The sequence below is a fragment of the Strix aluco genome, chromosome 20 (assembly GCF_031877795.1).
Source record: "Strix aluco isolate bStrAlu1 chromosome 20, bStrAlu1.hap1, whole genome shotgun sequence".
Taxonomy (NCBI): domain Eukaryota; kingdom Metazoa; phylum Chordata; class Aves; order Strigiformes; family Strigidae; genus Strix; species Strix aluco.
The window spans coordinates 6,357,879-6,384,411 of record NC_133950.1 but is presented as its reverse complement, the minus strand read 5'-3'; the positions used below and the strand labels follow the sequence as shown (position 1 = coordinate 6,384,411).

Below are 26,533 nucleotides of genomic sequence, written 5' to 3'. Positions count from 1 at the left end.
GGGATTAACCATATCTGCTTGCTCTTTGTGCAAGGACCTTGGTCCTTGTGCACAGAGGACCTCAGAAGCAGCAAGACATGGGACAGCATCGCTGTCAGCCCCTTCCCTCCCTGGGTGGCACCCACCAAAGTGGGGATGGGAAGCCCTCGCCCCAGCAGACTCACCTGCAGCTCCTCCCCAGACAGCATCAGCATGGGTCCGCTGGGACCAGGGGGACCGGCGAGACCCTGGGTGACAGTGACAATGCTGGTGATGCTGGCTGCTGCCATGAGACCCCACCATGTTCGCAGCTCCTCCAACGGTGCCAGCAGCCAGCTGTCCCCATGGCATGGCACGGCATGGTGCGGTGGGACCTCACTGCCAAATTTGGGTGAGCAAGGGACCCAAATTTTGGCACGAGGGACACTAGCAGCTCAGCTTACCGGCAGGCCTGGCATGCCCCTGGGTCCCGGCAGCCCTGGGAAGCCTTTCAGCCCCTGCCCAAGGACAAGGCAGAGGAGGGAAGAAAAGCAAGGTGGTGAGATGCTGCTGTGCTGAGCTGCACACCAGGGTGACCCATGGGGCCACCCTGAACCCTGGGGAGAGGGCAGGAGGGGAGGGTGCCCCACAACAGGGCTGAGCCTTGCTCCAGGTGCTCCCCCCTACTTACTTTGGGTCCGGACAAGCCCTGAAAGAGAAGGACAAGACCCAGATAAGAGGGAGGCAGGCAGGATCAAAGTCCAGTCCCAGCATAACCACCACAGGTCTAAGAGCAAGCCCCAAATCTGCTGGGGGGGCAAAGGACTCACCGGTGTCCCGGGGATGCCAGCGTGTCCTCGTGGGCCAGGGGGGCCAGTGTTACCCTGAAAAGAGACCGGAGGAGGTCAGGGCACTGCACAAGGCATCCCCCAACCCTATGGCCTTCTACAACCCAGCCCCTTCCCCAGGTGGATTTTGCATGTTAAAATGAGGAATTCACCCCAAATACTCATCTTGGTTTCTGCTGTGCCCCTCCACTGTGTCCTTACCTGCTGTCCCTTGGCTCCCGGCCTCCCGGGGATGCCATTGGGTCCTGGCTTGCCCTAGGAGACATGGCAGGTTGTCACACAGGGTGACAAGGGACCAAGGGGAGGAAGGAAAACAGCAAAACCTTTCACGCACCTTGAAGCCATCATCCCCTTGCTGGCCCAGGTCGCCCATGCTGCCCTTCTCACCCTAGGAGAGAGTCAGGGAGAGCTTTGGTGGCAAAGAGGAGGGTAGAAATGCCCCAGAACACCACCTTGATCAGGGGACTGTGCCCCAGAGGGCCGGCATCAGGAACCCTGCTCTAGTTACTCCATCAGTAGTATTTCATCAGGTAGGCAACAGGAGTTTTGCTTGCTGCCTGACCCTGGTAGGAAATACCTGCCTGGGGACATTTCCTAAGGCCAAACATCTCCTGGCCTCCAGCAAGTGGCTGGAAATGGGAAATTCCCACTCACAGCTGGCTGCAAAATTTCTGAAAGAACACCCTCATCCTTTTGATCCGGTAGAATTAACTGTATCCATATTGCTGGGGAAAGAGGAGGCTTGGTGGAGTGTCTGCCTCCCCTGCTCAGCTGCAAAGGCAAAACTGAAAGTATTTTATCCCAGACTAAAATATCATTCAAGAAAACCTCGGAAGTTCCCAGGAAACACTTTGAGAAAACAAAGTTTCTTGTGTGCTGAAATCTGGTGGAGCAGGGGAAGAAACCCCAGCACAGCAGCTGCCCGCAGCCTCCCCTCTGCCTGCTCTCGCAGGCTCTGGCCTTGCCGAACACCCTGGACTTTAGCTTCTGCCATTGCTCATTTAGCTTGCAATAAATTTAAAGCTTTATTTATTACTGGGGTTTCATTTTCCTGAAGGCTGCGAGCAACTACCCGCCACCAGGGACTAGTTGTCACTCTTATTTACAGCCTTGCGGCTGATGGATGGGACTGTGACGATGTGCTTGGCTTCTCGGGCCAAGGTTGGATCCATCAGCTCATCAGCTGTGGCACAGAGGAGGTACGTGCTCGTGCTGCGTCAGCATCAATGCTTAGAGCAGGGGATTAAATGACTGTGCGCTGCTGCTGGCAACTCTAGGAGGATGGCGAGGCTGGAAAAGGACCTAGTTTTGGAGAAAGTCTAAAGGTCCCATGTCCCGGCACCTGGGAACACGGTGATCGACACCCAAAGAAGGATGCTGCAGCAGTCAGGGTTCAAGAAGAGGGGAATAAGTGATGGCATCCAGCAAATTAAATACTAGCCTGTGCCCAGAGTCCCTGCTGTGCCCAGGGCTCAAGTGTCTGGTACATGTCACCTACCTTGTGCCCCTTCGGTCCAGGGTCTCCTTTCACACCCTTCAGCCCTGGGATGCCCTAAGAGAGAAATTATGTGGTACCGCATCACCCTGCGGCTGAGCTGCTCCTGTCAGCTCCCTGCTGTGGAAGGACCTCGCCACAGCTGAGGTCACTGCCAGGATTCTGAGAATTTCAGGCAATTTTAGAAGCTTTGAGGCATTTTCTCATCATGTCTTTGATCTTTGCTTTCAGGAGGATCCCTCAGCAAACCCCATTTGAAATGCAGTTCAGGTCCCTTGGCTGGTTGCAGAACATCCCAGCTTTCTTTTGTGAAGTTTCCGAAGTTAGGATTTTTATTTTTAATAGAGAAAAAAAATTTCCAGTAATTAAAAAAAATATTTGAGTAGGTTTTTTTGGCCAATGCTAGCTGCTGCTGTGCAGCCAGTTCCTTCAGCCATGGCAGCTCTCTGGGAACATGGGCGCCATCCTCTACAAGCACTCAGATCTGGCAGGCATCAGACACTTAACTGGAAGGGAAGTATTTGGCCTCTAGAACAACACATTGGAAATTATGTGATTTCCCTGACTGCGCACACACTGCTGGGATGCTAATTTGGGAGAAGGTGAGATGGATGAATGACGGATGGATGAAACACCTAGAAACTTCACTCATTTTAAATGGGTCTCTGCTTCAGTTGTCAGCAGAGCTGGGTTGCACAGTGGTACCCATGGGGGCCAAACAGGGAGCAGCTGGCACCCCAAAACCTCCAAGCTAATACTCACGTAGGGTCCTTGGGGGCCGTGGGGTCCTTCCAGCCCCTTGTCACCTGGGTAGCCCTGAAATGCAAAAGCAAGAGACCCTGGCCGGTGTGCCCAGCAGCGTGGTGCGAGAGCAAGGCAGGAGCTATGCCCCGGTGCCTCTTGTGGAGAGAGCAGCCCATGGGATGGGAGTGCAGGAGACCCCAGCCTTAGGCTGGAAGGTACTGGGGACACAGAGCCCTCCAGGTATGCGGTGCCCCTATGGTGGCTTACCCTTTTCTAAGCCGGGGGCTTGGCTCAGAAGCACCCCTGAGCTGCCAGGGTGCCAAAGCAGCCCTCTCCCTGCAGGACAAAGCCAACCTACCTTGGGTCCCCGGGGACCTCTTGGGGGCCGGTGGCCCGCTTTGCCTCGCTTGCCCTGCGAACAACAGATTAAAGACTCACAAGCAATTTAAGCCTGTTAAAGGCACTAAGCTGGCCGCCCCATGTCCCCCTCACCCCCTCAGGGATGTGGAGCCCCCAGCAAACCAGAGCCCCTCTACAAGACCTCTGTGGGCTCCAAGCATGAGCCCTATGCCTCCCGCCACCCTCCATGGGGACAACGGTGCCATTTACCCGTCTGCCAGCTTCTCCGGGGACCCCTTCTTCCCCTTGACACCCCACATCACCCTGGGGGAAGAAGAGATTGGAGATGTGGGTCACCAGCAGCCTGGCGACATCCCGGACCAGCACTGGGGAAAAGATGCTGCTGCCTGCATGGAGATGGGGACAGAGCTCACCAGGCATTGTGGGACCCTGGGGATGGACACCAAGGCCAAGGTGAAGAGCTGCAGTGAAGGGGAGGTTCCCTGTCCCCCCCCAAGGGGGCCTGAGCCAGGATGGAGGCAGCCCTGTGGGGCTGGGGGGGCTGAGATGGGCAGACCTGCCAGCCCCTCACCCAGAAAAGCAGCCAAGGCAGCCCAAGGGTATCTAAGGGCTCTCTGTCTGCCAGGCAGTTGCCTTCACAGCAGGGAGAAACAGGTCACCCCGGGGCGATTTCCCCTGGTTTCTCTCCACAGACCACAACATGGTAGACCAGTTCAGGCTCAGCCACTCCATGCCTGGTGGCCAGTCCCCCCTCAAGTGCCATCCACAGAGGAGGATTTCACAGGTACCTTTTCTCCTTTGCGACCTTTCCACCCTTTAGGACCAGCTTGTCCCGGCGACCCCTAAAATCCCAAAGGAGAAGGAAACCCCTCCATAAGGATGCTGTGCCAGGGATGTCCCCTCCCGGCCTCCCTCCCTGCTCTTGCCAGAGCGTGCACAGGAGGGTGCTCTAAGCTGAAGTCCCCATTTGAGATTTTTGCCCCCCTCTGGAGCAGGCGGGGCAGAAGGGGGCTGCGGGGTTCTCAGCAGGAGCAGGAGATGCTGCCCATGTGGGACCTTGTCGCAGCCAGGAGATCCCAGAATCCCACTGCCTGTGCCAGAGAGAACCAGTATGGCTCCATCCCACTCCTCACCGTTTGTCCTGGTTTTCCTGGCTTGCCAGGCTCCCCTTTTGCACCCACTGGGCCCTAGAAAGGAAAACAAAAATCAACCCAAATCCAAAAAATAAGCCCCAGGGTTATTGACCCAAATCCTGGGCAGGATGTCAGAGTGGCACAGACCTGGACTGCGAGAAAAGCCAGAGATGGAGAAGTGGGGCAGCAAAGGAGCCCACTCACCTCGATGCCGCTCATCCCCGGGGCTCCAGCTTCGCCTGGTGGCCCGAGAGGACCCTGAGTTCATTTGGGGACAAAACACGAGGCTGGCATCAGCTCCGAGTTATCTGGGGGAAGGCAGGAGGGCAAGTACAAAGCCGGATGCCTTGCCCCGGGGTCTGGACAGGTTGTTCCCCGCAGGGACTGCTGCTGCTGGAGCTGTGCCGGGGAGGGCCACCCTGCAGGGATGTCCCCTGCCCATCCCCATGGCAGAGAGAGGAGTTACCTGCTGGCCCAGCTCTCCCTTGGCGCCCACTGCTCCTCTGGCTCCTTCATGCCCAGTGTAGCCCCGGAACCCAGGGGCACCCACTGGCCCCTGGGCACCTGCTGCGCCCTGCGGTGCACACAGATGGGGCACCTGTTACACCCCAGCCCAATCCCACCTGGAGCGGGGTCCGAGCAGCTGCCCCTTGAGGGACTGCAACTACGCCGAGCGACAGATCTTGCTGTCTGCTTTGCCAATCCACCCGAGTTTATTCCGCATCCCAACCTCTCCCAGCAAAGGCAATTGCCTGAGTTAAGGACATGTCTTGCCTGGGCAAAGTGTCACTGCAACATGGGAAAGCTAGGATGCAAATGGGATTTATCCTGCAGCCGAGTGCAGGGCATCAATAACACATCTGTGGCTCTGTGCATGTCAGGAGCATGACTATAAAAATGCATCTCAGGGTAGCGCAAGTGCTCCTGAGCACAGGGCAGTTCCTGGAGCCCTCTGACCTTACGGACACCTGCAGATTTGCTCTGTGAAAGCAGAGGAAGGGGAAAACAAACGCCCTGGACCTGCCTCAGGCAGACTCCAACAGCCAAGTGTTAATTGCACAACAGCCGCGGCATTTCACATGGTTTTTAATAGCTCTATTAAAATGCCTTTATGGAGCTTTGGCTCTAGGGAAACCAAGGAAATGATGATTCAGTTACAAAGCCATTGCAGGGCAGAACCCGGGAGACATGGCCTGGCACTGGGGCTGGCAGAGCTCAATTTGTGGCCACCCCCAGGGTGAGACATGAGACACAGCCCTGGCCCCAGGCTCTGCTGCTCCATCACAGGATGCCACCAAACCTCTTTCCCAGGGAAGTTTTGCCAGGGCAGGGCCAGTACTCACCGCTGGGCCAGGCTTGCCGCCATCTCCCTTGACTCCATCATCTCCAGCAAGTCCCTGCGGTGATGTTGGGGATTTAGAATAAGCCCGTCACCACCATGTGCTTCGTGCTCAGGCCCTCTGCAGGTATTTTAAGCATCCTCTCCCTCATACTATGTTCAGCTGGCTAAGGCACGTGTCCAGGAAGCACCTGGGCACCATACGGGAGTGAACATGATTCAATAGCTGGAACAGGTCTTCCACAAGGCATCCCTGGGTGCCAGACTGAAATGGTCTGATTTTTGGGGTGGGGAATCAGTGCCAAGATGTGAGGCATTAAAACCCCCTCCTCACTCCTGAGCCCCCTGCCCTGGGCAGTTAAGGGGCAATAAATCCTTTGGCTTTGGTTTGTATTGGAAATGGTGAAGCACTGGGGAAGCCTTTAGCAGCTCCTGGCTCTACAAGAGCATCAGTACCTCTAATCCTGCAGCACCAGTGGGTCCGTCCATGCCTTGTGGCCCTGGATCTCCCTGGGGAAGAAGGGGAAACAGCTCTGTCCCTGGAAAACCCCTCCCTTGCCTTGTTGATTTTGGATCTCAGGCAACAAGGCAGCGAGTGTCCCATGGCAGCTCCCCCACGTCACTGGCCTGCTCAGGTCTGACCCAGTTTCTCCACCATAGCCAGCCCCACCATGTTCCCCATCAGCCAGAGGCAGAAAGCAAAGCTTGGGAAAAGACTAGAAAAGGGCATTTGACCCAGAGATGAAGTGTTGGCGCCATCGCTGTGCTGTACCTTCGCTCCCTCGGGACCGTCAAGCCCAGGAGGACCTCGGAGACCCATCCCGCCCTGTTCAGAGCACAAGCAAAGGAGTCTCATTGATTCAACCCTGCCCAGTGCTCCCAGTCACACACACATACCCCCGCCAGGTCTGCAATCAGCCGCAATGGAGGGAGGGACATGATCTGACTTACAAACCGTCCTCTGGCTCCAGCAGGTCCCGCAGCTCCGGTGACACCAACCTGACCCTGGGACACAGAGGGAGACGTGCTCAGCAGGGTCACAGTCCGGCTGGGGGCAGGAGGCTGGAGTTTGGCCGGAGGCCGCATTAACCCAGACTGCCCGGCAAGTCCACACTGTCCTTTTGTGCCAACAAGACCCAGTTTTGGAGTCATTCCCATGAGACACGAATCTCCCTAATTATGGAGATTTGCCAATTCCTAGTATATTTTCAGCTCCTGCAGCCCAAGGTGCCAGGGGTGAGCCCCCCTCCTCAGCACCCAATACCCAACTGCCAGCCTCTGGGGACATTGGGAGCCTGGTGGGCTGAGGCAGCCCCTCTCTGTACTTGCCAGCAAACCTTCTTGGCCCTTCTCTCCTTTATGGCCTTTTTCTCCAATTTCCCCGGTAGCAGCTCCTGGGCCAGGCATTCCAGGAAGGCCCCTGGGGCCAGTGTCACCCTGCTCAGGGATGGAGACAGAGGTGTCACCACAAAGAAGAAAAAGGAATAGTAAATAAATGAGCTTCTGCATGGAGATGATGTGTTTCATGCTTTCACTGGGTGCTGCAGACAAGTTCACCCTAGGGTGCTCAGGAGAGGTACTGATGCCAGGCCTGAGCCCTGCATCTCCAGTGGTCCTCAGCCCTGTCCTGCTTCAGCCCCCGCCACGGCAAACAGAGCAGAGGAGGCTGAGCAGGCTGCAGGTGTTCCCAAGGTACTGCAAGGAGGGACAGAGTTAGAGGCACCCCTCACCTTCTGTCCCTGCGGTCCTGGCTCGCCCAGGTCTCCAGCATCACCAGCGTCACCCTGCCCAGAGGGGAAATATCGGCATCAGATGCAGCAGCTGCTCCCCAGCCCCATCCTAGGGTGGGTTAAAAGCTGAGCTCTGACTTCCATGGGCTTCTCCACCCTCCTCTGGCCGGGATTTTGGTGCTGGGTAAGGGATGGCCCTGCTGCTTCGCCTGCACCAGGAGGTCACCCCCAGCTGTGACCCACGCTAGCCCAAAAGCGAGTGAGCACAAAATGCTGAGCACAGCCAAGCAGCACCTCGCCCAGCAAGGGGACCCCAAAGCATCAGCCCCCTCCTTCCACAGGGGCACCTCAGCCTGTCTGCAGCAAAGCCATAGCATGGGCAGTTTTCCAGAGCCAGCGCACCGGGTGGGCACACCTTTCCCACCCCCATCCCACTCCCAGCCCCTGGCAGAGGATGTTGGGGGGGAGCAGTGACCGTCACACCAGTGACCGCTGGTGTCAGCCAGCACACGTACCTCCTTTCCTTGCTCCCCGGGCCTCCCCGGTGGCCCCTCTGGCCCATGGTCCCCTGGCTCCCCGGGGCCCCCTCTGATGCCCAAAGTTCCGCAGGTTCCTGCCTCTCCCTGGACAGGATGAAGATGACTAGGATTATTCTTGCCTTTTCCAGCTGACCCTGGCTCTGCTCTCCATCATTTCTCACCCTACAGCCACCCCAGTTTTCCTTGTACCAGGTACCCAAGGTTTGAGGGGACCTGGACCCCCCTACTGAGCTCAGCAACATAAATCCCCAGGCACGAGCATGCTGGGGGTGGATTTCAAGCAGCCCCACATGGATTTAGGTGCCTGCCTGCCCCTGCAGCAGCAGGGTCATGCAAGCCCAGCACCGCCAGCGGTATCACCCCAGCATCCAGCAGGAACTGACCTGCTCGCCTTTGGGTCCTGGCTGACCCTCCGCTCCCGGTGGTCCTGGTGGTCCCTGGGGAGGAAACACACAGCCCAGCCCTAGCACAGCTCATTTACCCCACGTTGCACAAAGACTTTGGCTCAGTTAACACAGACACAGCTTTAACCTTCTGGTTTAGTTGAGGATGAGCAACCTCCTCCCTTCCTTTCCCATCCCTGGAGAAGGCATGTGGGGAGAAGCAGGCTGGGGCAGCCCCAGCCGAGGGAAGGACTCGGGTCCTCGGGTGGGGTTCCCCAGCTGAAGTACCTGCTCGCCATCCAGCCCGCTGATGCCGGCTTCCCCGGGATCTCCCACATCACCCTGCCAGAGGACACAGACGTTAGGACAGGCACCCGTGGTGGTCCTCCATGCAGGTCCCTGTAGACCCCACTGCCCCAGCTGCCCAGCGTTTGCAGAGGGCTTGCAAGGCTCTTCTCCCACCTTGCACCAGACATGTAAATCCCCATCCCACTGGGTAAAACCAGTGGCCAGACTGGGAGGAGTGCTTGCCCCTACAGCCCTAGGGGAGGAAACCCTACTTTGGGCAAGCAGAGCATGGGGCTAGCAAGGGGAACCAAACCACCTTCTCTGTCCTTACCTTCTCTCCTCTCATCCCTGAAGGCCCTTCAGGTCCATTTGGACCTTCCCGGCCCTAAAAACAAAAAACACATATCAGCAGCAAGGCTTTGCCTTAACTCAGGAGGTCCTTGCAGCTCCTGAGCGGGGGTCTGGGATGCCCCAGCACACCACATCCCCACACACCAGCTTCTCAAGCTCCTTACACCACCTTCCCTTTTCCTCCCCTTCCTGCAGGTGCTTCAGGGAGCTCCCCAAAAGTGTTGCACCAGCAAAATTCTTGCACCCTGTCCTACTGGGTGAGGCAAGAGGTTGTGTTGGGCATTGATCAAAGGAGCCCCAGATGTACTCACCGGGTACCCAGATGGGCCAGCAGCACCAGCTGCTCCAGGAGCCCCTGTTTCTCCTGCTGAGCCAGGCTTTCCAGGGACACCATCCAGCCCCCGCGTGCCAGGAGCACCCTGTAAGGCCAAAAGGCCACTTAAGCACCCCAAAACACAACACAGGGTGCAGCTCTGGGTGGGTGGGTACTGGTGCACTGCAGGTGCAGGAGGGCACTGCTGTCCCTGTACCCCAGCTTGTCACCACCCAGCGACCCATGCAGGGTTTGGGTCTTTCTCTGCCCCATGACCAGCCCAGGGACGAAGCTGCCTCCAGAGCAGGCACCTATCTTTCATCCCATCAGACATCACCCAACTTCAGCCTACAGAGCATCTCTGCAAGCTACAGCTCTTCCACTTACAGGCAGCCCCGGAAGCCCTCGAGGACCTGGGTGTCCTGCTCTGCCCTGAAACAAGAAGGATGCTCAGCAGCGTGGTCATGGCAAGGAGGCACAGGGGACCCCGAGCAGGGTGAGATTTTGCTCAGACAGTCCCTAAGTGCCTGGGCCCCCTCAACAGTGTCCATGCAGCATCAGGACAAAACCCAGCCAGCAACAAGCGGGACCAGGGTCCTGCCTGCTCCCACAAAGGGGTTCAGGATCCATGCTGCTAATGCTGTAGGTAGCACACAGTATATTTTGCAGAGTATTGCACATCCTCAGGGGACCGTGGCAGAGGGAGCAGAGCCAGCTGGGCACACAGGGAGCAGAGCGAGCCCTACCTGGGAGCCGGGAGCACCTCGTGGACCAGGGGGACCTGGCAGGGCCTGAGGGAGAAGAACACCATCAGAGCCCCTGCTCCCCTCTCACCAGTTTAGCCCCTTGAAGCTGGTGGCAAAGATTTCCCTTTCTCCCATACCCAGCCCAGCAAAGGCGACTTGCTCAGTGCTGCTCTGGGGGGGCTGGAGCTGCCCAGGGCAGCAGCAAACAGTACTCACCTTGGGACCAGCTTTTCCTGGAAATCCTGGTAGGCCTTGGGCTCCCGTTTCTCCCTGTTAGGAGGCAAGAAAGATTTCTGTTCATCCGTGTGTTTTAATGAAGTAACCTCTTAAGGAGAAAAAAACCCAAAAATAGCTGCCTGGCATCTTACAACAAGCCACAGAAGTTTGGGCAGATGAAGTGCTGGAGAACCACCAGTTTGCCTAATGTGGGAGCCAGCTCCAGCCGTTCTCCTCCTGCCACCCCTGCAACCTCCCTGGCATGGCTGATGGACACCGTTCACAGACATCACCCAAACCCATGGCTTGGGTTCAACAGCCGAACCCAAAAATGCTTCCAAAGCCTGGCCTCCCACCCCAGCTCATCCCCCCACTGTTGTGCTGGATTTCCCAGCCCTACCTTGTCTCCCCTGCGCCCTGGCTTCCCGCGGTCACCGGCAGGTCCTGGGTAGCCCTGAGGAGAGCACAGCATTAGGAGGCAGCCAGAGCTGCCCAGCATCTCCAGGGTTTTGGGAGAAGGTGGCTGCTGAGGCTGAGCTCTTGCCTGGGGAAAGGCAGGACCCCGGGCACTGCAGGAGCCCTGGCAGGACGGTGAGTGCCTGGCTGGGGGCAGTGCTGCTCCAGCGAGCCTCCCCCACAACCCAGCGCAGCACCATACCCCTCTCTGGGGGGGGGTCTATCACTTACATAGGTGCCGACAGGTCCCTGCGGCCCCTCTGAGCCAGGCTTCCCAGGCAGCCCCTGCCAGGCAAGACGAGGGCATTAACAAACCTCCACTCCTGGGATGTGGGCAGGCATCTTCCCATCCTTGGTGTCCATGTCTGAACCCACACGGTCCCCCCAGGTGTCCCCATGGCAGCCAAGAGCCTCTTGGGGCTGTTCACCACCATTACTGCTCCAGCCAGCCCCCCCCGCCCCCAGCATACTCAAGGTCCCCTCAAGCCCCAGCTCTCACCTTTGGGCCCAGGGAACCTGGGTCTCCATCAGGTCCAGGTTTTCCCAGAGAGCCCTTTGGAAATATTTGGGGAGGAGGTGTCAGTCAAGAGGCTGAGATGAAATAAGCTCCACCGAGCCACCGCTGCTGCCTCTGTGCTCATGAACAGGTGTCACCTGGTCCAAACTGGGTTGCTGGGGACAAACTCTGCCACTGTGGCCCATCCTGGTGGCTCCTGCACACCAGCACCCCATGGCTGGCTCTTCAGCAGAGTTGTCACTGGGCAAGGTGGCAATACTTGCTCTCAGGGTCATCACGAAGCCCAGCTGAGAGCATGCTCCCAGCTGCAGGAGCTGCTCTGGGTTTCCATCCCAGTGGGCAAGGACATGGGACTATCCTCCCTGAACCTGTACCACCCATTTCCACCTGGGATGGAGCAAACACTTTGATCCCCTCCCAGGACCACACTGTTATTCAGCCACCCTTCACACCTGGTTTCTACGGGCTGCCGTCCCCCACTGCCGTCCCCCACGGAGACCCTGCTGGGCTTGGGGAAGCTGCAAAGTCCCTCAGGCAGGCTGATTCCCTGGGGAATTATTCTGCTCTTCCTTAGCCTCAGGTATTTCTGTCACTGAGGCTTTTTTATGTCTTATAACAAGAAGTTAAGATCAGGTCCTACAGATGCCCTGATCCCCTGCTGGTTTCCAAGGTGGGAAAGTCCCATATCCCCCGCCAGTGGCACCAGCCCCGCTGACTTCCCACCTAAGAATATGCAGAGTTCATGCAGAAGGAACTTTTTATTTTTTTTCCTTACTATTGATCCAGGAGGTCCTGTGTGCCCGCGGCCTCCCTGCAAGCCGGCAAAACCCTGGAGGAAAGGGCAAAAGATGAGCGATGGAGGGAAGGCAGAAGTAGGAGGGATGGAAAGGCCCTGGCCACCACCTTTGGGTGGTCTGAGACCAACCCAAACCAGAGCGCAGCACCTGGGGCCAGGCACTGGCGAGCGGCTCAGCCCACCGAAGGCAGCACCAGTGCTTCCCACTTCAAACCAGTTCTTTGGGTTCTCATTGTTGAAGCACCGTGGCTGTGTGTGTACACGCACACAACACCCACACGTGCATCTAGGCAGCGCTGTACAATGCTAACAGCAAAATCAGAGGTGCGTCTCTGAGCTAGAGTAGAACAGTTTTCATATTTTGTTTTGATGGAAGTGCCAGATTTTTTTTCTTTTTTTTTTTTTTCAGCGCAAAGATAAACAAATATTAGAAATCCTGCAGAAGGGAAAACTTGCTGCCAGCTCAGGTCTTGCTGCTGGACCTGTTCTGGATAGCAGCGCCAGGGATGAGAAATCATTTTACAATAGCCAGTTTTAAATGCACTGCCCCATTCCCTCTCCTTCACCCTTCAGCACGATTCTCAGCAGGTCCCTTCCTGCAGCTGCACCCAGAGGAGCACCCTCCAGCTGGTCTCGCTTCATCAGGGCCACCCACCACCTGCGCCCCATCCCATGGACATGATTTTGAGGCATATCCCCAAGGGGAGGCACCTGAGCAGAGGGAAGGAAGGACAGAAATCAGACAGCTGTGCAGTTCTACTCACCAGTGGTCCCCTCCTGCCCGGGCTACCCACAGTCCCTGGGGAACCCTGCAGGAGAAGGCAGGTGATGATGAGGATGGGGAGGCAGAGGCAGCCTCTCCCAGTCCCACCACACCAGCCCAGAGCCAGCTGCTGCACATCCTGGCAAGGTCCAACGCGGTGTCAAGGTCTGGACCTGCACAGCCATGGGGATGGTGGGGTTGGGAAGTCCCCCCGCATTGAGCTCAGCTCCCATCTTGATACAACCCACCCCCCCCAGCCCTCGCCCCCAGTCAAGTACAGAGTGTAGGATGGGAACCTGTGTACCAGGCTTTCCTTCTGCGCCTTCTGCTCCTGGGATGCCCCGCAAGCCCTGGAAGGAGAGTCTCGTCTCAGGAAAGCAGGGCCTGGTGGCAGGGTGCCCCCATCAAGGGCTCGTTCAGCCCCAGAGCTTCCCTCCAGTATTAAAAGGTGGCAAATAAGCAGTGACATGGTTCTCAGGGTGCTTGTCTGGTCTGTATCAAGCCATGGGTTTGTTAGTGAGCAGCACATCCCCCACACAGCTCCTGCAGCTCCTCCCTGCTCCATCCCACCTTTGGATGCAATTGCTGGGAAATAACATGAATGTGGGAGGAAACCCGTTCCCACCGTGAACACCTCAATCATGTTTTTTCCCCTCCTGCCCCAGCTATTTATTCCTGGCTCTGTCACCAAACACGACTCTAAATAACAGAGTTTTCTTAAAAAGTTATTTCCTGAATTTTCTATGCTCAGGGTTAAGACGGAAGTTGTGGTGTTGGGCAGGTTTGTCAAAACGCTTCATGCAATGTGCAAAAGCCTGAGCTTCTCATCCTGAAATTAACCTTTGCAAATTCCCAAGTGGAGTCTGACCCTCCCAAGATGCTGCTCCCTGAGACCTGTCTTCCCCATCCCAGAGCTGATGGCACCACACGCCAGCACGGGGACGTGGGTCATCTGCTACTTACGGGCAGCCCAGGGATGCCGACCAGCCCACGCTGACCCACGCGGCCCTGGAAAACAGCAAGCATTAAGAAAAGCATCCTTCTGCCAGCTGTAAAACTGCCGATTTGGAGGCAAAGCTGCTGCTCAAATCTGCCATGGCTCAGCCCCAGCACATCCCAAGCCCCCCAGCGAGGGGTCTCCAGGGTTGTTTCAATCTCCCACAGCCAAAGATGCTCCAAGATTCAGCTCCAAGTACCAGCACCCCATTAGTTACCCGGGCTCCCCGTGGTCCTGGGGTTCCCTTTGGGCCATCAGGTCCTCGGCCTCCCTAAAATTCACACAAAGGGAAACACAGTCATTTTTGGCAACCCTGCAGGTCTCCCCCAGGTCCTCCGCTCCGGTGAGCACCGAGGGGACTCATCCAGCTGCCGCCACATTGGCAGGTCAGTGCATGGCTGTAGTGGGCGCAGGGATGGCACACGCAGGGTGGGGGCCAAGAGGCTGGGGACCCTCCCCAGGGGGGCACGGCGGTGCTGTCCCCTGGGTGCTGGGACCCATGCTGGAGCTCACAGGCAGGGTGGCTGCATCCCTGCCCTCCACACGAGGGTGAGGGCAGTCTGTGGGACACAGTGGCAAACGCTGGCACTGACCTTGGGTCCCTCGCTGCTGTTCAGCCCCGCTGGGCCAATCTGCCCTTCTTCCCCCTGCCAGGAGAGAGGAGAGGAGTCGGCCAGGGCAAATGCAGCCTCTGATCCTTTGGTTGCTCCCCCAGCCACCACAGCCACCATCCCCCTGCCTCATGTTGGTGTGAAACACAGGCAGCATGGCCAGAGGTGACATTAATTAAATGGCAATGTGACCTGGGGCACCAGTCGAGCTTTGGACCCCATCCCCCAGGATTATAAAACTGGACATAAAAAAAAAAGCTCAACTTGGTCTTGGCCTAAAACAGCACTGTTGATTATTTTTGGTTCCTGTTGATGAAGTTAAAGGCAATTTAAAGGACTGATGTGCCCGACTGCAGCCCCAGCGGGGCAGGCACAGCCCAGACCCTGGCTCCAAACTGATGCTGTGTGAGAGCAGCGCTGCTTGGCTGGGTGGAAAAGGCACCGCCTGGCAGCGAGATGAGTCGTGCTGCGTCTCCATCTCTCGGAGAGGTGGGAGGATTTGTTTCTCAGCCTGAAGAGCGAATGTGAGAGCAGATCCAGGCAGGCATCCCAAAAGCCCTTCCGAGGGGGAGGGCATCACATGCAGGGGGATGCTGCACACCAGAAAGGTGGGTGGGAAAATATAATCCCCTCTTCTCTTTCTCCTGAGAAACTGCAAACTGCTAAACGACCAGCCTGGCTTCAATTCCCAGGTAGAAATATTGATCTGCAGCTAGGTTTGTCTATCCTGACAGCTCACTCAGAGCACATGCTGCAGGTAAAAGCACTCTGAAAATTGTGCCTTGTTTCTGTGGCTTCTTAAGCACTGCTGTGCTTGGATCTTGGGAGCTGGCAAGGGTTGGGGCCAGGCAGCATAGGTGGTGAGAAGCAGGGCAACTGGCTGGGCCATGGCAGCCCTCCAGAGCTCCAGGAGGCTGAGAGCCCGGCTGGAGTTGGAGATGAGCATCAGTTCAAGAGTGATCTGTGAGCCCTGTGCTCTCAAAATACCTGTGAAGGGTGCTGACCTGGAGTAGGGATCAGCAGGAACTCTGCAAAGATGCTTGGGCAGAGGCAGCTGGGGAGGGCTGCCCTTGGACCTGCTGGAAATCCTCTGCCTAAAGCTGCCCTCTCCTCACATCGCTGAACCCACCAGCTAATTTCGGGTCTTTAATGGGGACACAGCCGGAGGGGTCTGGAGCAGCCGGGTCAAAGCTCTGCTGGTGTGAAGTGCTGAGGTACTGGGGGCACCTGCGACCCCGAGGATGGGGGCTTTGAGCAAAGCTCCTCACGGCTGAGCAGGGGCGAGCAGTGTCCAAGCAGTGCAGAGGGACATGCTGTTAGAGGGCTCTCTTAGCCCACACCAGCTCCCACCACTCCAACGAGAGAAGAAATACCAGTACTGCTGCCAGGTGGGCTTTTGGCTGGGACAGCTCAGTGCCTCCAGCCCACGGGAGGAGGAAAAGGCTGTGCAGGGTGGCAGAGATGCTCAGGATCCTGGAAGGGAGCTGCGATTAGGCAGTGGGAGAGAGGGACCCTGCAAACCTGCGGTGCCTGCGCCAGTGGCATTGCTGGGCACGCTGCCCATCGCCCAGGCTCAGGAGCAGGCAGGAGTGTTCACCCTGGGCAGGGACAGGGCAAGGCAGCACTGCCCACACTGCCTGCATCCCCCAAGGCTGTCCCCTCCCCACAGCACCCACTTCACGGTATAACACTGGGTGCACATGTATCCCACCATGCGGCACCCCAGACCAGCCACAGCACTTACATCTGGTCCCTGGGGCCCTGCTGCTCCTCGGGGTCCAGGAAAGCCCTGCAAGCCACCCTGGCCCCGAATCCCTGGCGACCCTTTTGCTCCTTGTGCTCCACATGGACCCTTGGAGGAATAAGACGCAGCATGTCACAGCAGAGCTTGCAAACAGGAGGGACAGTCAGTGCCCAGGGCTCCCCGACCCGTGGGCAGGAACCCCCCCGAGAGCCCATCGCTTGCTGCCCCGGCTCTCTGCACACCCAGCCTTTGGCAAGGGGCCACTCTGGGTGAACACCCCATGACTGTCCTTTGAGAGCATCCCTGGGGTGCCAACAATGGGGCAATACAACATTTTTAAACAGTCAAAGCAAGACAGAGCAGGGAAGGATGGGTCAGGGCCAGCAGCATGGTGGGATCAAGCACAGCCTGAGCTTCCCAGCTCTCACAGTCCCCAAAAGCAAATGCCCCTGGGGCCATGGACATCCACACCAACCCATCCCCTGTCTGGACAATAGCATGTTTGAACAACAAAAGAGGAAGCAGCTCGAGGATTCCCCCCGCAAGCCTGGGTACATGGTACCTTGTCTCCTTTGGCTCCCGGGTCTCCCTTGGCTCCACCTGGACCTTGACAGCCCTGCAAGAGCAGCAGAGGTGGAGGGTACACTCAGAAAACCACATTATGTCACTCCTTGCAACCAAAGCATGCTGTGATCTGATTTTGGCATCAAATAAAGTTAGTTTCACCCAGTTTAGTTCAGAGCTTTCCTCCCAATGGGCCTTTCAGAGCTGGGAGCAGGTACATGCTGGATCTGCTCCTCATGGCAGGGGGGCTCCAGAGCTTCTGGGTTCATTCACCACCAAACTGTCAGTGCCCCCAGCACCCCGTGCCAATCCCACCCCCAGATTTGTGGTGGGTAGGATGCCTGCAACAGCTGGTGGTGGCATCCCAGCTGCACCATCCTGATACCAGCACAACGATGACGAGCACCGTGTCCTCATGACTGTGTTCCTTAACACAGGCTACAGCACTTGCTCTTTCCTTGTGCCTCTGTCCTGGTTTCAGCTGGGATAATTTTCTTTCTAGTAGCTGGTACAGTGCTGTGTTTTGGATTTCATGTGAGAATAATGTTGCTAACACACTGATGTTCTAGTTGTTGCTAAGTAGCGCTTATCCTAAGTTAAGGATTTTTTGGTTTCCCATGCTCTGCCAGCGAGCAGGTGTACAAGAAGCTGGGAGGGAGCATGGCCAGGAGAGCTGACCTGAACTAGCCAAAGGGCTATTCCATAGCATAGGACATCATGCTCAGTATAGAAACTGGGGGGAGCTGGCTGGGGGGTGGATCGCTGCTCAGGCATCAGTCAGTGGGTGGTGAGCAATTGCATTGTGCATCACTTGGGTTTTAATTATCTCTCTCTTTTTGATTATATTCTTTTCCATTACAATTATTATTATATTTTATATTACTTTTATTATTATATTTTCTTTTGGTTATTAAACTATTCTTATCTCAACCCACAAGTTCACAAGTTTTACTTTTTTTTGATTCTCCTCCTCATCCCACTGGGAGGGGGGAGGAGTGAGCAAGCAGCTGTGTGGTGCTTAGTTGCTGACTGGGGTTAAACCATGACAGCCTCCCCAGAGCAGACAATATCGCAGGACACACTGTGATGTCTGAAAGCTCCTCTTATTACAGCAAGGCGAGCCCAAGTGCAGCTCTGCCTTCACAAACAACTGCAGTTGCCACCTATTCAAATGTCAAGTCCAAACACAGGCAAAGAACACGAAGCTGGTGCTTTGAGCTGCTCTAACACAGCTCTCCTGCATCCTAAGAAGGGATGGCATGGGTGCCATCGCTCACCTGCTCTCCTTGGGTGCCTTTTGAACCTGGCAGGCCAATAAACCCCTTCAGAGAGAGACACAAAATGCAAGTTAAAATAAAACACAAAGGAAAACATCACATGTGCTCACGGAGGCTGACAACCCTCCCACGCTACAGGGATGGGAAGATGCCAATAAATGGGACACACCAGTTTAGCTCTGCAGAGTTGCTGCTGCTGATGCCACAGTGGGATTTACTCCTCAACAGGGACCAGGGGATGCCCGCACCCCCACAGCAGCCCCCAGCACAAGGACAAAGTCCTTGTTAGCCTCCAACATGCACCACACACATCCCACCCTGCATCCCTCATCCCTTTTGCAAGCATCAGTTTTCAGCTCTGCATGTCGGGGTTTCAGCACATGAGGAGCAAATGCACCAAGGGCCATGCTCAGCTGGGACACCGTGGGTCAGGCAGGAGGAAGGTCAGGCTGCCCTGGCCTCCTTACCCTTTGGAAAGGGCAGCTCAGCACCCAAACCCCTTGGGAAAAGGGGTGCACCTAATCGCACACCAGGGAAGGAGTAGGCAAGGCCAGAACTGGGGCAATTCTACTGCTAAATCCATAGAAGAAAAAAAAAAAAAACCAAGGTCCCTGCAAGGAGCAGAGTCAGAGGAGCTTTGGAGTTTGGAGATGAGAAGCATGGCCCCAGGGACATGGCCATCATCCCCACTTGCCCTTGTGCCACAAGCACTGTGGATAGCTGGGGGTGGCAGGGGGGATGCAGGACAGTCCCCCGCAATGCTCTGGGGGGCTGAGAGGGGGAGGATGAGAGCACCCCGCACCCAGCCACCTGCTCCCATGGACTTACCCCAGCGCCCTCCTGTCCTGGCTGCCCCCTCAGCCCAGGGACACCGTCTGTGCCCTGCAAGAGGAGCACTGGCATCAGCTCATGCTGTGCTTGGCAGAGAGCACCCACCCCCACTGTGTCCCCTCCCCGGGGCTGCCCAAACTCCAGGCTTCATCTGCGAGGTCTGCTGCAAGCGCTGCCCCTGTCTCCCCTCCAAAATCAGAGGCAGGAATGCCTCCCCCCACCTCTCAGGCCCTCCAGGAAAAGCCCTCAAGCCCAGGCTTCATCCCCACCAAGGTCAAAGTGAGCCAGCAAGAAGCTCTTACGGTGTCTCCTTTGGGACCAGCGGATCCCTCCACCCCAGCTGGACCCTGGGGAAAAGCAAAGGTGGTGGGAGATTTGGCAGAAGAGGGATGCTGCTCACTGTCCTGCTCTGCAGATGAGACCCCAGCCCATAGGAACCCTCCCTGGCCCCCCCAGGAGCTGCCTGTTACACCCCAGGGACCATGTCCCCATCATCTCACCCTTCCCTTCACCCCCACTGCCTGCCCGGAGCAGGGGCTGCAGCCAGCAGCCTGCCCGCGGGGCACAGCCCTTCCCAGCCGCCCACTTCCACCCACTCCCGGGGGGCCATAAAAGACCCTCAGGGTCAAGGACTTCACGTCCATTTGCAAAGCACATGGGGGTCAAGTCCCAGCAGCTCCTTCCTCGCTCAACAAGCATGTGGCATGGGGACCCACACCTCGGAGACATGGGGGGCTGCGAGCCAAGACAGCGCCCACTTACCTGCGTGCCCCTGGGGCCAGGGGGGCCGCGTCTCCCCTGCAAGCCCTGTGGTCCCTGCAAAGCAGTGGGGGACAAGGAGCTGCTGTTAGAATCAAATCTCTGCACACATTGTGCAAAGCCTGCAGTAGAGAACCTCTCCGGGGAAATATCACACTGCTGAGGAGCTCCAGGGGTCCCAGCTGACCGGTGCGAGGGGAGCCCCCCAACCAGTGTCTCAGCCTCTCTGCAAATTTTGGGGTGGGTTGAGATCACAGCCCAGCTGGAGGAGACCCCTCTGGGCTGGGTGACCCTTGGGCCACCATCCCATCCCAGCACCCCCACCAGCTGTCCCAAAACACCTCATCACTGCAGGGTTTGCTCATCCCTTGGTGCAGGCATGCATCGACGTACCTTGGGGCCCCGGGGGCCGGGCAAGCCAGGAGGGCCCATTTCTCCCTGGGGAGAGAGCAGAGAAAGGACGGGGTGAGCACAGTGGCTGGAAAATCCCAAATAGCAAAGGAGGGGAACCAGGGCAGACCCACCTGAGAGCCATTGATGCCTCGGCATCCGACGTTCCCCGGCTGGCCTGGCTCTCCCTGCAAGGCGAGAGCATGCTCAGCCCTGTGGCCACGTGCATCATGCAGGAGGAGATGGGACGGGGCAGCCTGGTACCCACGTCCTGGTACCCACATCCCCCCCAGCCTAGTGGGGATGCTGAAGGGGCTTTACTGGTGTGTGCAAGTTTTAACACCATTTGTCATTTTGTAATTTTTCCCCCCACTACCAGGAGGCTGCATTTTAAGCAGATGCATCCTTTTCAGGTGTAAATCAGCACAAGGAATGAAACTGGACATCGTGGCACATCCCAGCCTGCCCATGGTGGCCCTGCCCTGCTCTTGCTGTGAGCCAGATGGCAGCAGCTCCCCCAGCCCAGTCACCACCTGCATTTCAGCAGCAGTTCAAACCAAAAAGCTGTGACTTACCATGGGGCCAGCAGGGCCCGGAGGACCCACTGAGCCACCTTCCCCCTGGAACAGGAGAGAAAGCATGCCATTTTTCTAGCCTCTTTTGCTTTGATTCTCTCCTTTTAGTCTTCACATCCCAAACTTCCCTTTTTCTTTGCACCAAGCATCAACTACTTGATGTCCCTTCAAACAGGTACCTGGCTCCCCAAATTCACCACCACCACCAAACCACTTCAATTTTCCCTTTAAATCCTCTGCAAGGAGGATTTGAACCACAAAGAGGTACCAGTGACCTGCAAAGCCCAATTCCCCCCTCCTCGGACCTATCTTTGCAGTGGGGAGCAGCAGGCTCCTGCACCTCTTTGGGGAGGGCTGGTGACACAGAGAAAGCAAACCCACTCACCTCTGGCCCCACGGGGCCTTGGAAGCCCGTCGCACCCTTCAGACCTGACATCCCCTGGGAGAGAAGCCAGGAGCGGGGTGTCAGCGAGGTGCTCACACCGAGGTTTCACCCTGAGGTGGCAGCTGCCTTTGTCCCATCCCTTGCAGGAGGATCAGGGAAAACACAGATACCACGAAGGCTTTGCCCAAAGCCAGGTGAACACAGGCTGGAGCCAGGGATGGAGCTCAGAGCCATCGCAGAAAAGCAAAGGGGTCAGCCCAGGAAAGGGGATGGGGGGAAGGAGCAATCCCAGCATGGCAGGATGTGAGACACCCCTGCTCTCCCATTAACTCACGTGAAGCCCAGCAGGACCTGGCAGGCCATTTTCTCCCTTCACTCCCTGGAAAAGCCAAGAGCAGCCTGAGTGATGGAGGAGAGCATGACCTCGGGCTGGGGGGCCGTGGCAGGGAAGGGGCAACCCCCTCCACAACCCAGGCAGGGCTGCAAAGAACAAGGACAGACACCCTCACCTTTGCTCCCTTCTCTCCTTTCTCCCCAGCTGGTCCAGGGTCACCCAAGAAACCCTGAAATGGGAACAACAAGAATGTGTGAGCCCCAGCTGGACCATCAGGAGCTAAAATATGGCTCCTGTGCCCCAAAAGACTGTCAGTGTGATGCAGGGGGACAGGGACCCTCAGGCTTGTGCTAAATGAGGCAGCCCCAGAAGAACAGCCTGGCTGCTTGTCCCCAGCACAGTGCCACCCCAATCCCATGTCCCAAGCTAGTGCTGCACCATGCCACATGCAATGGTGACATGGAATAGGGGTCTCCATGGCAGCGCTGCACTGGGTGTCAGGGCCATGCCCATCACCTTGGAGGACACCATGGTGCCCTGAGCTGTGCACAGCAGCAGCGGGGAAGAAAAAGAAAAGCTTCATGGGCCTGTGCAAGTGGTGCAAAGCTTCACGTGTCTGCAGGTGCTGAGTGCCCAAGCACTGAGAGGTTGAGCCCAAGGGCAAGAGATTCTCCATCTGGATGCTGGCATAATGCTCGCAGGCAAGAGGGGACAAAGTATAGGCCAGAAAAGATATATGATAAACCATGTGGGATTGCTGTTTCACAAAGAACAAATCAGGTTTCAAACACCCCAGTAGAATCAGACCTCAGAGGAGCCTAAAATACCCTGGGCAGCTGTAAAAATTTTAGCTAACACTTGACTTAAAAAGACTGGGGAAGGGGGAAAGGAAAAAAAAAGGGTGACAAACCACTAGCATTCACTTTTTTATGGGAATTTTATATCCTGGCTGACAAACCCCTGGAACCGCAGCAACACGCAGTAGCAGCCCCCAGGCTGGGGCAACTGGGAGCACAGGGTGCTGGCACGGCTGGGGGCTGAGCAGGCACAGGGGTGAGGGCAGCTGCCAGCCAGATCCTGCATGGCTGGAGGGTGGCAATAGGGCGTCCCACACCGTCATGCAACATTGGGCTGGCACACACATGCCCACAGGCTAGGGGGGACGTGGGTACCAGGTGCTGCTGGTGCAGTACTGGTGAAACTGGTGAAACGGTCTTACTGCTTCACACTAAGTGTATGTGCTGGGACTGGGGCTGGTACTGAATGGTGCCTGCGGCAGAGCAAGTGAGAGTCAACTTACCTCTTCTCCCTTCTCGCCAGCCAGCCCCCGGTCACCCTGGAAGCCCTGCAGTCCCTGGGGAGAGGGAGGAAGGAGCAGAGCAGGCACTGAGGGGCTCCCCAGTGCCTCCCACCCACGTCCAGCTCCAGCCCCACTCCACCAGCAGCTCTGCCTCCTGCCCACGACCACCGCAGTGCAGACTCCTGGGGGGCTGCTGAGCACCCCAAACCTCTAAGCATGGTTCAGTCCTTGGCACCATTCTCCAAAAGCCCCCTGAGAAAACTTCCAAGCCTGAGTGTATTGCCTGTATTTCCCAGGGATTGCTGCCAGGGGTCTGGAAAAGGGTAGGGTCTGTCACACCACCAAGTGACTGGCTTCATAGCCTGAATGCTATCCAGGCAGTCCATAACTGCTTTAATTTCTTTCTTTCCCACCCCCATTATTTTCTCCTGTAAAAGCAACTAGGAGGTTCAGATGCAGAAGAGCAGCCCAGCCCTCGTGCTCAGGACCAACACAATGCAGGATCTGCAGCACTTGGGTTATCCCAGCTGCACCTTAATGCACATGTGTGATGTTCTACAGCCCTTTTTTTTGGGGAGGGGAACATGAATCTCGAGGCACTAATCCAGGACTGACTGGGTTTGTAGGCGTAGGAGGAACATTTTAGTTAAAGGAGACAATTGAACATAAAGAGCAGCAGCATGTAGAAGCCCCTTGTCTCCTGCCCGGGGCTTGAGGCTGCAGCTTCCGCACCCCATCGCTGGCCATGCCATGGCCCTGCCTGCTTGCCCGCGGCTTACCTGCTCTCCCGGCAGCCCCCACAGCCCAGGTTTGCCATCCAGGCCAGGGAAGCCATCCGAGCCAGGGTAACCCACACGTCCCGGCAAGCCCTGGAGCCCGGGTTCACCCTGGGGAGAAAAAAGCCAAGCGTGGTAAATTAAAAAGGCCACATCACTATGAAATCAATAAATTAAACACTGAGCTCTGCCTTTGCAGCAGACCTGCTAAACACCAAGTACCTCACCAGGAGATGGGGAGGGCTGGCAGGGGGAGAAGCTTCGTGCATCCAGGCACTGAAAGCATTGGGCGCATGGATCTGCCCAGGCTCTCCAACTGAAACTGTGGGAGAGTTGCAACCAGTGGCCGTACAGCAAGAAACAAAGTGGAAGATAGGGAAGAGGCAATGTGTTAATGAGGCCAAGCAAAAGCCCTCTGCATCTGCTCCTTGGCTCTGAGGCTTGCGCTCAAAGCTGTTTCTGATGCTTTCCCATATGCGAGAGCCTGAGCAGATCCTCTGGACTGGGCATCACCACCTAAAGCTTAAGGGCACGTTTTTTTTACCCCTTAGCTTACTGGCAATTCTGAATTAATCCCCATGCTCACTAGTGGCCATGTATGCCTGGGGCACCCAGCCCAAAAGCCAGGAATTTTGCCTCATTCCACTTCCAGTCCCAGCTCTGGGGAATATTTATTGTTATTTACAGGAATTTTGCAGGAAAGAAACCTGGGCTGTGACACACCTCTGGCTGTGCTCTGTGGCAGGTGAGCCTGAGCGGATGAGCCAAATGCAAAACAGACCATGGGCAGACCCAGCCCAACCCAACCATGTGCTCAGGGGCTGGTGCAGGTGGATGAAATCACTTCTTCTCTTCCTCACCCCTGCTGTCATCTGATCAGTCTTCCCTGACAGTGAGAGCAGGGAGTAGAGACCTGCTGGTGCCTGAATGGGCATCGAAGACCTCTTGGGCCAAGGTCTAGTAGAAACATGAACCTTAACAAAAACCACTCCAGACTGGTCAAGAGCTGAGTCCAAAGTCGAGTTGAGTTTCCCTGTTGGAAACCTGCCATGCAAAGCCTTTGGCAGATGCCAAAGCAGAGCAGGAGAACAGTGGGCCAGGGATAGGGCTGTGGCCATGACACAGAAAGACATCAGGCTTGCAGATGTACTGTGATGGGTGAAAAAAATTTGCTCCTTTCCATTTCTGTGCTAATCCACCCCCAAACTGCTGACTCCCCTTGCAGATCCTGTTTATGTGAAGATAGAGAATAACTTTGGCACCTTTTTGTTCAGCTATGCTGACAGACTCCAGTGTTTACACTCAACCAGCTTAACACAGTCAGTGATGCCTTCCAGATGTTGGCAGCGGGTAAAATACTATCCCTGGGGTACATCCCTGCTTCAAGGGAGTGGGGCCGGGCGTGACAGGACACCTGGCAGCAGGACACATGATGAAGAGCAGACACACAGCGCCTGATGGGGTAGCTGTACTTCTTGCCCAAGATACCGACTAACTTTTGCTGTGAGCTTTTGGGACTTAAAGGTTCAACACAGCTGCCAGGAACCAGCCCATGCAAATCCTCCTTCAGCATCGATCCATGTAAGCCCAGCCTGTCCTTGGCTCCTCTTCTCAAGCCAGAAGAAAAGCCACCCCAGTTTTGGAGAGGAAGACATGATGACAAAGAAGATTGCAGGGGGAAAGGAAGGTCATTGCTGAGAGGGTGCCAAGGGGACTGGGGTGCTGTGGTTAAGGTCACTGGGGAGTTGCCATGCAGGATGGGAAACACTGGAGGGCTGAAGTAAGGTGATTGCTTCAGTAGATGGGTGTGCAGGGAGATGAGGAGCAGCAGGGATGGACACTGCTGTCCCTTCTGAGCAGCCCAGCAGCAACAAATGAGCCCAGCCCAGGACAAACGAGCAAGAGGCAGGGGGGTGCTGGAGGACACCTGCACATAGGTTCTGTTGAGAGGGACAAGATTCGGGGTATACCAGCTCTTCCCATGAGGGCTGAGTACCAGTGAGCATGGGTGGGAGAGCAGGTGGAAAGCTCCAGTGATGATTGGGACATCTGTTCTCCTTTCCTTTTACCCACGGGGCATCCAAACCACACAGGCAGCTGTGCTTGCTTGGTCCTGGGGGAGGTGGCCAAGTCCCACAAGGACATGGCACACAGCACCCCCCATTGCTGAGCACAGGCAGGGCCAGGGGGAAGGAGGTGGGTGGTTTCCAGAAGGGGACAACCATGCCAACTTGTGCCCACCTGCCTGGGAGGGCATTGGGCACAGCAGAGTCCTGCACCCAAAGGGACTGCTCTGAGCAGTGACTGAGCCCACACACCTGCTGCAGTGGGGGGTTGCAAGCACAGGGCAAGAGGAGCTGCAGCATGGACTCAGGGGAACCAGTCTGCTGTGGAGAGCCACCCCTGCCAGCCACAGCAAGGTCCCCAGAGAGAGGACCAGGCCATCACCTCCCACGACAGGCACACATTTCCTTGCACAGTTCCCAAACCAGCAGCAAACCTGACTGTTACAGCTCTCCCTCACCCAGTGCTCCAGGGTTTGATCCAAGAGGGGCAGGGTCCCCGAGGGCCCTCACGACAGTCCTGAGGGCACACCTGACCTCTCCAAACTGGGCTCTCCCCACAAGCCATACACCCCACCCCTCCAGCCACGTGTCCCCACCAGCACCCCCACTCACCGTGTACCCCCGCTGGCCTTTCTCGCCCGGCTCCCCCGGATCTCCGCAGGGTCCCTGCGCACAAAAAGAGATCGAGTCAACAAATGTGTCCCCCCGTCCTGCCTCATGCTGAGAGCAGCCTGAGCTCTGTGGAGGACAACGAGCAATGCACAGAGGCAGCCTTGGGAAGGGAAGGGCAGAGTGGGAGGATTTGCGTCCCTCAGCACACCTGTCACCCTGCCCATCTTCACGGGGTCTGTGGCCAGGGTGGTTTTAGAGGCAGTGACAGATCTGGTTCCCCATTGCTTTAATGCCCTACAGGAGGTCAGGATGGGGAGTTTTGCCTTCATTTCTTTTG

At 56.8% G+C, this 26,533-nt stretch overlaps 1 protein-coding gene across 1 annotated transcript in view; it reads right to left on the bottom strand.

The window, feature by feature from the left end:
- LOC141932653 (uncharacterized) overlaps positions 1-26,533 on the bottom strand; it is a 95,966-nt gene that overhangs the window by 2,329 nt on the left and 67,104 nt on the right. The window contains exons 13-64 of the mRNA XM_074846531.1: positions 26,197-26,250; positions 23,522-23,629; positions 22,743-22,796; positions 21,618-21,671; positions 21,443-21,487; positions 21,109-21,162; positions 20,724-20,768; positions 20,283-20,336; positions 20,152-20,196; positions 19,762-19,815; positions 19,302-19,346; positions 18,997-19,050; positions 18,169-18,213; positions 16,890-16,943; positions 16,328-16,435; positions 14,566-14,619; positions 14,190-14,243; positions 13,939-13,983; positions 13,272-13,325; positions 12,977-13,021; positions 12,192-12,245; positions 11,399-11,452; positions 11,131-11,184; positions 10,844-10,897; positions 10,444-10,497; positions 10,228-10,272; positions 9,869-9,913; positions 9,480-9,587; positions 9,149-9,202; positions 8,818-8,871; positions 8,530-8,583; positions 8,123-8,230; positions 7,608-7,661; positions 7,207-7,314; positions 6,829-6,882; positions 6,650-6,703; positions 6,334-6,387; positions 5,882-5,935; positions 5,005-5,112; positions 4,743-4,796; positions 4,539-4,592; positions 4,194-4,247; positions 3,655-3,708; positions 3,404-3,457; positions 3,064-3,117; positions 2,305-2,358; positions 1,141-1,194; positions 1,008-1,061; positions 789-842; positions 650-667; positions 423-476; positions 165-227 (exon numbers count right to left, since the gene is read on the bottom strand). Coding sequence (XP_074702632.1) covers positions 165-227; positions 423-476; positions 650-667; positions 789-842; positions 1,008-1,061; positions 1,141-1,194; positions 2,305-2,358; positions 3,064-3,117; positions 3,404-3,457; positions 3,655-3,708; positions 4,194-4,247; positions 4,539-4,592; positions 4,743-4,796; positions 5,005-5,112; positions 5,882-5,935; positions 6,334-6,387; positions 6,650-6,703; positions 6,829-6,882; positions 7,207-7,314; positions 7,608-7,661; positions 8,123-8,230; positions 8,530-8,583; positions 8,818-8,871; positions 9,149-9,202; positions 9,480-9,587; positions 9,869-9,913; positions 10,228-10,272; positions 10,444-10,497; positions 10,844-10,897; positions 11,131-11,184; positions 11,399-11,452; positions 12,192-12,245; positions 12,977-13,021; positions 13,272-13,325; positions 13,939-13,983; positions 14,190-14,243; positions 14,566-14,619; positions 16,328-16,435; positions 16,890-16,943; positions 18,169-18,213; positions 18,997-19,050; positions 19,302-19,346; positions 19,762-19,815; positions 20,152-20,196; positions 20,283-20,336; positions 20,724-20,768; positions 21,109-21,162; positions 21,443-21,487; positions 21,618-21,671; positions 22,743-22,796; positions 23,522-23,629; positions 26,197-26,250 — 3,024 coding nt within the window. The remainder of the gene's footprint in view (positions 1-164; positions 228-422; positions 477-649; positions 668-788; positions 843-1,007; positions 1,062-1,140; positions 1,195-2,304; positions 2,359-3,063; positions 3,118-3,403; positions 3,458-3,654; positions 3,709-4,193; positions 4,248-4,538; positions 4,593-4,742; positions 4,797-5,004; positions 5,113-5,881; positions 5,936-6,333; positions 6,388-6,649; positions 6,704-6,828; positions 6,883-7,206; positions 7,315-7,607; positions 7,662-8,122; positions 8,231-8,529; positions 8,584-8,817; positions 8,872-9,148; positions 9,203-9,479; positions 9,588-9,868; positions 9,914-10,227; positions 10,273-10,443; positions 10,498-10,843; positions 10,898-11,130; positions 11,185-11,398; positions 11,453-12,191; positions 12,246-12,976; positions 13,022-13,271; positions 13,326-13,938; positions 13,984-14,189; positions 14,244-14,565; positions 14,620-16,327; positions 16,436-16,889; positions 16,944-18,168; positions 18,214-18,996; positions 19,051-19,301; positions 19,347-19,761; positions 19,816-20,151; positions 20,197-20,282; positions 20,337-20,723; positions 20,769-21,108; positions 21,163-21,442; positions 21,488-21,617; positions 21,672-22,742; positions 22,797-23,521; positions 23,630-26,196; positions 26,251-26,533) is intronic.